The sequence below is a fragment of the Vigna unguiculata genome, chromosome 10 (genome assembly GCF_037176805.1).
Source record: "Vigna unguiculata cultivar grain cowpea cultivar isolate G323 ecotype 2 chromosome 10, ASM3717680v1, whole genome shotgun sequence".
NCBI classification, from domain to species: Eukaryota; Viridiplantae; Streptophyta; class Magnoliopsida; order Fabales; family Fabaceae; genus Vigna; species Vigna unguiculata.
In genome coordinates this window covers 19,887,849-19,899,371 of record NC_140801.1, presented here as the reverse complement: position 1 = coordinate 19,899,371, position 11,523 = coordinate 19,887,849, and the positions used below count along the sequence as shown (strand labels likewise).

General features: G+C 40.9%; 1 protein-coding gene across 1 annotated transcript; it reads right to left on the bottom strand.

The window, feature by feature from the left end:
• Window positions 1-3,237: 3,237 nt before the first annotated feature.
• LOC114165307 (uncharacterized) lies at window positions 3,238-5,325 on the bottom strand. The gene is made up of 4 exons (XM_028049958.1): window positions 4,847-5,325; window positions 4,415-4,735; window positions 4,064-4,273; window positions 3,238-3,376 (listed from the first exon to the last, which is right to left on the bottom strand). Exons 1-4 carry the CDS (start codon window positions 5,323-5,325, stop codon window positions 3,238-3,240), a joined length of 1,149 nt encoding a protein of 382 aa, XP_027905759.1.
• Window positions 5,326-11,523: the final 6,198 nt, after the last annotated feature.

Here is an 11,523-nt window from a genome sequence, read left to right as displayed (position 1 = left end):
TTCCTGAAACTGATGCAATGAATATGATTGGTACTAAATGGGTGTTTCGAAATAAAATTGATGAAAATAATAACATTCTTAAGAATAAGGCTAGGTTAGTTGCTAAATGTTATAATCAAGAAGAAGGCATTGATTTTGATGAAACATATGCACCTATAGCTAGGCTAGAAGCTGTGAGGTTATTGTTACCATATGCTTGCATGTGTAATTTCAAACTTTCTCAAATGGATCTGAAAAGTGCATTCGTGAATGGTTTCTTAAATGAAGAAGTGTATGTATCACAACCCCCTGACTTTGAAGATCACCTCTATGCTAGTTAGTTCTTGGCCAAGACCTTAATACCCCAAGGCTTTTCAACCTTCATTTCACACAAATAGTTAGTCTTGGACTCAGGATTTATGATGCTCACACGAACCTAACCGCTCGTGGTCTTGCCTCTAGAACCTCCCCGCTCGTAGTCCTGCTCTACGAACCTCCCCGCTCGTAGTCCAACACACGTGATCCACCAGCTACGAACCTCCCCTCTCGCAGCAACTCTAGTCTGAGTGTAACGTCCTAGCTGGAAATTTCTTAATAAAATAAAACAAAAATAAAATATAATAAAACAACCTCATTTATTATTCAACAATTTCCCAAAACGCGGGAAATATTTAAAACCTTAAGCTCAACGCGCCAAAACAGATAAAATAATTCGCGTTAATATTGTAATACAACTAAATTGGTCTATAAAATTATTACAATAACACCATAGTCCAATAAAATAAACTAGTGAGAAAATCCCCAAGAGTTCCCCACTCCGTCTCTATGCATCCGTCCGCTCACCTGCATCAACATTTGCTCCCATGTAACAAGTTACATGATCATCGCCACACACACACAGATAGGGTGAGCTCATTTAAATAAACCAACCAATAAAATATTAAATGCAACAACAAAACAATTAAACCCGGCTTAGTATTCTTCTCCCTTTTTCCTTACTTCTCTACTTCCAATACTTTCATTAGACGTCTAACATTTCTATACCCTTTAGGTGAGAACAATGATCGATCTTCACCCCTTCGACTAAAGGCCACCACCTGATAGTCCACACGTGGGAATAACCTTGCCACAGCATCTCACCGTGACACCAAGTGGAGCTCCCCGAAACATACATAAAGTTTGGAGTTGTTCCAGACTACCAAAACTCTATCAAAATACTTTGAAGAGGGCAATCACCTAAACCTCGCCGTACGAGCCACAACTCGCACACTCCACTGGACTTCCTAAACCACCAGGCTACAACCTAAAGTGGTCACGCATTATTCCAATACGGGTTACACTCGTAACTGGACCCCCCAGCCAAAGCCTTGCATCATAAACATCACCTAAAGCTGTGCAGAAACGTTTCCTCGCGCACCATCACTGAACCAAAACCGCCTAGCGCGCATCCCACATCGCTAGGTGGACACTGGGTCTAAACTGCCTGGCGGGCATCACACATCGCCAAGCTCTACGCGCCTGCAGCATCATCACTACACCGTCACCGCTGGGCGGACTCCACCATGTCGTCGGGAGCCACTCGCCGCCACCGCCTGGCGCATCCGCCTGGCGTCGCCAGGCGCCACTGCCCTTCAGAGTCTCTGTTGTACCATTCCGCCTGGCGAAACCCTCCCTACTGCCAGGCGCCCTGCTCGCACTGTGACCCCTATCACAGATTTGTGTCCTGTGCGCCTAGCGGCTCGCTCGCACCGCCAAGCACCATACCAGTAGCGCAATCCTACTGGTTTTTGGCACTCAAACAGATCCTATTGGACCTCAAATCACACATTAACCAAACTCCAATCACATTCACAATTATTCATTTATACTACGTAGCTCAATTACAATACACACATTTAAGTCACATCAACAAGACAATTCTTTTCATTTATACGCACCATGTTGTTTTTCAGGTACTGAATTGAAACCTATCTCATCCCACTCAATATGGTCCAAATCTTATACTCATACTAATCAATATTCATACACATCATGCTATCAAGATTTTCAATAATATACATTTAATTTTGAACTACACATACATGGATGCGTACAAACTCAATCATTCTTGGCATTACACACCTTTATTCATTTATGAATATAATTACAGTAAGCACTCCTACTCACCCTGTACCTACCATCTTACTCAGTTATTAGCATATATTTTTATTAACTATAATGCACATTCTTGTACACAAGTTACTTCACAACTTCTAGCACCCAAAGTTCATCATCTCACATGTAAGGTTTTATTCTCACAATTCGGTCCCTTACATAAATTTTACATGCCAAGGTTTCATTCCCTTCCACTCTCGAACCCAACATGAGACAAATCAGGTGCCGCCAGGCAGTGTATAAAAATTCGAGATCTTGCCCAGATTGCTCTCGCCCAGCCATGACTCAAACATCCCACTTACAGCACACCATCATATTGACATAAATTCTAGTGCACACATCATACCAGATTAGACATCATCCATATTATTCTCAAATCTGTAAAATCTGTGTACTAATTATTGAGATAGTTTATGTTCATTGTCCCCAATCCCAGCATAAACCTTAACCCCCAATTCCCTTCGCGAGTTCATGCAACTTCCATCAATTTAGGAACTGTAGACCACAATTCATCATACAATTCATATATGTGCAATAAGAATACCACCTACTACCACAACATCACTGACAATACATCAAAATGAGAGAGAAATAACAACAACGACAGCAGCGTCTGGCGGGTCACTCCCGGCCGCCAGGCGGATCATACGAAAACCCAGAAACTGGGTGCAACCACATGTGCCGCCTGACAGTTCATGCGCCGCCAGGCGGTTTCTGGAAAATTCCAGAAAAATGCAAACATAACCAAGATTCAAAGCTTTCACAATTCAAACATGATCCAGGACACATCATTATAAGATAGCAAAAATTAAAACACGGAATAAGAACTCCCCTAACTTGTATTCCTTGCTTAATTTGATAAATTCTCTATTTCCTCCTTGATCGCCAATAGCCTTCTTGCCATTCTTCCAACTCACCCCCCAACCTCACTCAACACTCACCAAAACTCACAATTTCGTGCTCTCTTCTGCAACCAGAATTACAGCCCAACCAAAACCTTCTCTCCTACCTCAAAATACCCTTTTAAAATGGTCTTAAAGTGGGTTTAATCTGAGAAAACGAAAATGGCATTAATCCTAAGTTAATTACTATTCAGTATCCTAATTAACTTCTGTTTTTCAGCCACTCTTGGCTGCCATGTCCATTAGAGTTTTCCTTTAACCCTTCAAATTCCAATCCAAAGCCAAAATAGCCAAAAATGAAGTTCAATTTGGGTTCCCCAAGGCTTCTTGAACCCACAACCCTGAAATGCCAAGTCAATACCAAACCATCATGTCAAATCATGTTTCATGCTAACTAATATAATTTAATTACTATATCATTCCCCAACATGATTATATATATATATATATATATATATATATATATATATATATATATATATATATATAAATATATATATATATATATATATATATATATATATATAAATATTAAATCACAAAAATAATACATAATTGGCATACATAGGACTCGAACCCAAGTCCTCTCACCCAATCAAAGTACTCTCATCCACATGAGCTAGTACTTTTTCACGTCATGAGGGTTAACATTTAATACCATAAAGGCTTCTCCTACCCGCATTTATTAAATAATTATTTATTTAATTATTTAAATTTAGTGGGTCTTACATTCCCCCCACCTTATAAAATTTTCGTCCTCGAAAATTTGTGCTTACCGGAATTAATTGCGGGTAAGACTATCTCATTAAGTCCTCCATCTCCATGGCCAGATCCTCCTGAACCTAGATCTCGTCAACTTCCAACACATGCGAAGGATCTGCAATGTATTTTCGTAATACTTGACCCCTGGGAACACATGTCCTTCCTCTAAATTACAGAATGTCGTCTTCACCCATCTGCTTCATGAAATACTACACTACGTCGTTTACAATCAATAATGACGTGATTGTCCGACATCCAGTCCATACCAAGTATTACGTCCAGGCCCTTCAACGGCAAAACAAATGAGATTCAGTTTGAACCTGTGTCCTGCCACTTCAATAGAACATCCAGCACAGACTAAGTTGATCAAGACTTGTCCCGAGGCAGGTGTCGAGACTGCCAGTTCGTACCCCAAATCCCGGACTACTAGTCCCAGTCTACTCACACATTCTTGTGAGATGAATGAGTGAGTAGCTCTAGAGTCAAACAACACCAAAACATTGTTATCAAACAATAAACATCGGTCAAGTATGAGATTACCTGCCTGAGTGGCCTCAGTACTGGTTAATCCAAACACTTTCCCCGTTGCTCGAGGTCGATCAACTATCACCCTCTACTGCTTCTGCGGTGATGGTGTTTCTCTGGTCACCTTCTTGTCTGGACATTGACTTGCATAATGTCCCATCTTCTCGCACTTATAGCACTTCACATGTTCAGTACTAGCACCTGAACTGCCCGCAGCTTTAGTACAGTTCCTGCGAAGGTGCGGCCCACTGCAATTATAGCATCTCAGGCCTGAAGATGGCGATGAAGACCTTTTGTATGGCGCCTTCTGATGTCTAGTCTTAGAGGTATTCTTCTGTGTCCTCGCGACCCGACTGGATCCAAACTCTAACTCCTCCACGGTCCTGGCCTGCTCCACCCGAATTGGAAACTCTCTGATCCGTAGTGGCACTAGGAATCTGCCCAGCTCGTGCCTTAAGCCTCCCTCAAAGTTGCGACAGCGCCATTCCTTTGTGATCTCCTACGAGTAGAATCTCGCTAAGTACTCGAACCGGTCGATGTAAGTATGCACTGGTTTACTACCTTGTTGTAGTGTCAGAAACTCCGCCTCTAGTGCATGTTTCGCCGAGTCTGGAAAATACTTCTCCAGGAACCTCTTCCTGAAGTTTACCCAGTTCACCTCTTCTTGACGGGTCTGCATTTGTTGCTGCATTCCTGTCCACCAATACTCAGCATCGCCAACAAGCAAGAAAGTGGCAAAATTCAACCGTTGTGCCTCTGTGCACTGCAATACTCGGAATATCTTCTCACACTCCCTAAGCCAAGCATCGGCCTCATCAGGGGTAGCTTTGCCGTTGAACTTGGAGGGCTTGTGTTTCAGAACATCCTCCGTAGTCACCGCTCTAGTGGGTGGTACTATGGCTCTAGGCTGTGCCGCAACAGGCTGCATGGCATCAACCATCCTATGGATCGCTTGTGCAATCTCATCGGCACTTGCATTGTTTCTTCTTCTCCTATTTGCCATAGCCTGAATGTGCCACATATTACTGATAAATCAAACAATTCATATTTCAATTTCATAACAAGGCAAAACAACACATACACACGTTAATCAGGATAGGCTCACTCCCCAAAGACCCCATGAAATCATTGAAATCACGGCTCTGATACCAAATGTAACGTCCTAGCCGGAAATTACTTAATAAAATAAAACAAAAATAAAATTTAATAAAACAACCTCATTTATTATTCAACAATTTCCCAAAACGCGGGAAATATTTAAAACCTTAAGCTCAACGCGCCAAAATAGATAAAATAATTCGCGTTAATACTGTAATACAATTAAAATGGTCTATAAAATTATTACAATAACACCATAGTCCAATAAAATAAACTAGTGAGAAAATCCCCAAGAGTTCCCCACTCCGTCTCTATGCATCCGTCCGCTCACCTGCATCAACATCTGCTCCCATTTAACAAGTTACATGATCATCGCCACACACACACAGATAGGGTGAACTCATTTAAATAAACCAACCAATAAAATATTAAATGCAACAACAAAACAATTAAACCCGGGTTAGTATTCTTCTCCCTTTTTCCTTACTTCTCTACTTCCAATACTTTCATTAGATGTCTAACATTTCTATACCCTTTAGGTGAGAACATTGATCGATCTTCGCTGCACGAGTGTCTACTCGCCCCTCCGACTAAAGGCCACCACCTGATAGTCCACACGTGGGAATAACCTTGCCACAGCATCTCACCGTGACACCAAGTGGAGCTCCCTAAAACAAACATAAAGTTTGTAGTTGTTCCAAACTACCAATACTCTATCAGCATACTCTGAAGAGCGCAATCACCCGAACCTCGCCGTACGAGCCACAACTCGCACACTCCACTGGACTTCCTAAACCACCAGGCTACAACCTAAAGTGGTCACGCGTTATTCCAATATGGGTTACACTCGTAACTGGACCCCCAGCCAAAGCCTCGCATCATAAACATCACCTAAAGCTGTGTAGAAACGTTTCCTCGCGCACCATCACTGAACCAAAACCGCCTAGCATGCATCCCACATCGCTAGGTGGACACTGGGTCCAAACCGCCTGGCGGGCATCACACACCGCCAAGCGCCACACGCTTGCAGCATCATCACTGCACCGTCACCGCTGGGCGGACTCCACCATGCCATCAGGCGCCACTCGCCACCACCGCCTGGCTTATCCGCCTGGCGCCACCAGGCGCCACTGCCTTTCAGGGTCTCTGCTGTACCATTCCGCTTGGCGAAACCCTCCCTATTGCTAGGCGCCCTGCTCGCACTATGACCCCTATCACAGATTTGTGTCCTATGCGCCTGGCGGCTCGCTCGCACCGCCAGGCGTCATACCAACAGCGCAATGCTACTGGTTTTTGGCACTCAAACAAATCCTATTGGACCTCAAATCACACATTAACCAAATTCCAATCACATTCACAGTTATTCATTTATACTACGCAGCTCAATTACAATACACACATTTAAGTCACATCAACAAGACAATTCTTTTCATTTATACGCACCATGTTGTTTTTCAGGTACTGAATTGAAACCTATCTCTTCCCACTCAATATGGTCCAAATCTTATACTCATACTAATCAATATTCATACACATCATGCTATCAAGATTTTCAATAATATACATTTAATTTTGAACTACACATACATGGTGGTGTACAAACTCAATCATTCTTGGCATTACACACCTTTATTCATTTATGAATATAATTACAGTAAGCACTCCTACTCACCCTGTACCTACCATCTTACTCAGTTATTAGCATATATTTTAATTAACTATAACGCACATTCTTGTACACAATTCACTTCACAACTTCTAGCACCCAAATTTCATCATCTCACATGTAAGGTTTTATTCTCACACTTCGGTCCCTTACATAAATTATACATGCCAAGGTTTCATTCCCTTCCACTCCCGAACACATCACTGCGTTGTTGCCTGGCGTTAACCCAGATGCCGCCAGGCGGTGTATAAAAATTCTGGATCTTGCCCAGATTGCTCTTGCCCAACCATGACTCAAACATCCCACTTACAGCACACCATCATATTGACATAAATTCTAGTGCACACATCATACCAGATCAGACATCATCCATATTATTCTCAAATCTGTAAAATCTGTGTACTAATTATTGAGATAGTTTATGTTCATTGTCCCCAATCCCAGCATAAACCCTAACCCCCAATTTCCTTCGCGAGTTTATGCAACTTCCATCAATTTAGGAACTGTAGACCACAATTCGTCATACAATTCATATATGTGTAATAAGAATACCACTTACTACCACAACATCACTGACAACACATCAAAACGAGAGAGAAATAACAACAACGACAGCAGCGTCTGGCGGGTCACTCCCGGCCGCCAGGTGGATCATACGAAAACCCAGAAACTGGGTGCAACCACATGTGCCGCCTGACAGTTCATGTGCCGCTAGGCGGTTTCTGGAAAATTCCAGAAAAACGCAAAGAGAACCAGGATTCAAAGCTTTCACAATTCAAACATGGTCCAGGACACATCATTATAAGATAGCAAAAATTAAAACATGGAATAGGAACTCCCCTAACTTGCTCTTCTTCATGCTAACTAATATAATTTAATTACTATATCATTCCCCAACATGATTATATATATATATATATATATATATATATTAAATCACAAAAATAACACATAATTGGCATACATAGGAATCAAACCCAAGTCCTCTCACCCAATGAAAGTACTCTCAACCACATGAGCTAGTACTTTTTCACGTCATGAGGGTTAACATTTAATACTATAAAGGCTTCTCCTACCCGCATTTATTAAATAATTATTTATTTAATTATTTAAATTTAGTGGGTCTTACAGTGAGCATGGAACATACGAACCTACCCGCTCGTATCTCCACACGAGAGTAACAGGATATGAACCTCCTCGCTCAGATCATCATGTGTTCACCACCATCCATGAACCTACCCACTTATGGCACAACATCTCCTGATCCAAGTCTCGCATCATTGCGTACAAGCAACACACGCAACCCATTACTTGTAGCGTTATTGCCTGGCGTAGCCTAAGCACCGCCTGGCAAAATTACTATGCAAACCGCCTAGCGGGACACCATTGCCGCTAGGTGCCAACCCTCTCCCAAACCCACTACTTAGGGTCTATCGCCTGGCGGAGCACACCTAGCCGCCAGGCGCAACTCGTTGCAGGGAACATCCTTGATAGCCTATCGCCTAGCGACCGTTCACGTGCCGCCAGGTGCTATATCAGTAGCGCACCAGCTAATTTTTAGCACCTATAACAAACCATAATTGATACAATTCATCCCAATATCTTGTCACATATCCTCAAAGGATTGCCTAACTCCTGACACATAAACACCTCTATTGTCCTTCAATCTTACTCACCTACACCTCACTTTCATCCAATTACTTCCAAAATGCCAAAGTAACCTCACCAAGTCCTCTCCACACACAACACTCAACAACACCAGTTTTGTTCACAATTCCTAATGACAATTCAGCGCATTTAAGCAATATATATCTATCCTCTCTATCTAACCTTTTTATCCATCCTTCTACTTATAGGCCAAAAGTCACCAATTTCCACATTAAGGTATCTAAGTTCTCAACCCCTCTTAGTATGTACTCTATATCTTTTCTTCTTATCTCCCAACTAATTAAACCACCAAGACAAATTTCCACACTCATCACCAAACCACTTATAACATAACATATCATCCAACTTCTCCTCTTGCATTAATCACAATAAATTCTTGTGCACCAATTCTTCCAATTTTATTGACCAATTTTTCTATTCAATTCGCTCCAATAACATCTCTCGCAACCATCTAATTCAAGGCACATAAACTGCCTCTGTACCAGTCATTGCCTGGCGGCAAGCAAGGTACTGCCAGGCGGTACATCAGTACCTCGCCACAAACCTAGGTTTCTGCACCTACGAGGAATCCAAATTCCCCATAATTTGACACGGTCCGATTACACCAAACCACACCAATTCTCATAAAATTTGTCAAAACAACACACCTCAATATTATTCCTTACGCGTCATATGATCATTGATCCATGGAAAATCAATTCATCACTTTTTCCCTTCCAAGAATCCAAACTCTACTCATGATTAATCTTACATGACTTCCTCCAAGCACCATCATACCCTAATTCTATATGTATTATAATATTTATCACACCGTATTATTCACAAAGTCACACTGAGAAGTCGCAATGACTCCTGCACCAAACAACATGCCAAAATAAACACAGACAGTGTCGCCCCGCTTGGTAGATATTCATCGTCACCAAGGGGTTCATGCCAGAATCCAGAAAAAATAGGCAAAGTCTGATGCGTCACCTGGCGGCTTGGTCCTTACCATCAGGCGGTTTCTGGGCAAAAACTTAGAAACTACAAAAATCAACGTAAAAGGGATGGGGATTTCATGCAATGGTACATAATAAAGCCTAATCATTCATACACGAATAAAAACACAAGGAACAACTCCCCTTACCTGGAAATCCTTGCTCCAAATGGTCTTCTAACCCTTTCTTTATGATGCCCAAGAGCCTACCTTTCTTGCTCCACAAATTTCAGCTCTCACTCTTCCTTGTCACGTGCAAAAACCACTTCCTCACTCACTCTCAATTTTCTCTGCTCAATGACTATTCTAGAACCCTCCTAACCAAACTTTTTCCAGCTTAAATTCGTGGGATAAATACAAAAACGAAATTATTAAGAATGGGAGTTAATGAGCATCAATTCTCATTAACATGGTGGTTTCTCAACCCTTCTGATTTCTCCCACTAATGGCTAGGGTTTTCTAACTCTTCTCATTCATGCCAAAAAGAAAATTTGACAAAAAAAAAAGTTTAATTCGTTCTTAGCAAGGTTTGAACCCACAACCATTTAATCACAAATCAAGTGCACAACGAATTCAACCAATTCATGTGTCGTGATAATTCCTAAAATTTTAGGATTACATTATCACTAATCACATTCAAATATAATATTAAAATAATACACATATTAAAATAATACACAATTGGCATACATAAGATTCAAACCCAAGTCCTCTCACATAACCAAGTACTCTCAACCTCTTGAGCTAATACTTTTCCACATATAATAATCCACATTAAATGTCATAAAAGATCTTACTACTTGCATTTATTAAATAATTATTTATTTAATTATTTAAATTTCTCGGGTTTTACACAACTATGCAGGGAGAATTTGAGATATCTATCATGGGTGAGCTAACCTACTTCCTAGGGCTGCAAGTGAAGCAACTCAAGCATGGGACATATTTAAGCCAATCAAAATACTATTTTGACCTATTGAAAAAGTTCAAAATGGAGGATTGCAAAGAAGCTGCCACTCCAATTGCTACAAACTGCCTTATGGATGTAGAGGAAGCTGGACAACAAGTTGATTCAACGAAATATAGAGGGTTAATTGGTTCTTTGCTATATCTAATCACTAGTAGGCTGGATATCCAATTTGGTGTTTTATTGTGTGCAAGGTTTCAATCCAATCCAAAGGAATCACACTTCAAAGCTGCAAAAAGAATTCTCAAGTATCTGAAAGGGACAACTAATGTTAGATTATGGTATCTTAATGAGCCTAACATTGTTCTTAGTGGTTTTTCAGATTCGGACTTTGCAGAGTGCAAATTAGATAGGAAAAGCACAAGTGGTACATGCCATCTACTTGGATCAAGCCTAATCTCATGGAATAGCAAAAAGCAAGCATGATTTATATAATATTAAAAAAATAAGTGACAAGAATGATTTGATGTTAGATAGTAATTTATATTTTTGTGATGTTGATTTGTATTTGGAGTTTAACATAATTTGAGATTTTATTTGGATTGTATTGAAGTTTATTTAGATTTTAATCAGAATTAGAATTTAGTTTTCTTGAGATTGAAGAAAAAAAATTGTGTTTTTTTTAATTAAGTGAGCCAGTAAGCCAACCCGTTTAACCCGCCAACCCGTGGTGGGTCAGGTCAAGTTCTAATTTTGTTGGCTCGCTAATAAGTGAGCCAGGTTGAGTTAACCCACTAAGTGGCCAACCCATCGCGGGCCGAGCCGGGTTGGGTCGGGTGACCCGTTTTGACAGTTCTAATTTAAAGTGGTAAAACTTTGCATAATT

Bases quoted from the DNA above. Each gene is read 5' to 3' on its own strand.
- LOC114165307 (XM_028049958.1), bottom strand. From the start codon at position 5,325: ATGGCAAATAGGAGAAGAAGAAACAATGCAAGTGCCGATGAGATTGCA. The intron at 4,736-4,846 runs GTACTTAGCGAG...ACTACGGATCAG, and splicing joins ACTTACATCGACCGGTTCGA to AGAGTTTCCAATTCGGGTGG. The intron at 4,274-4,414 runs GTAGAGGGTGAT...GTTTGACTCTAG, and splicing joins ACACCATCACCGCAGAAGCA to AGCTACTCACTCATTCATCT.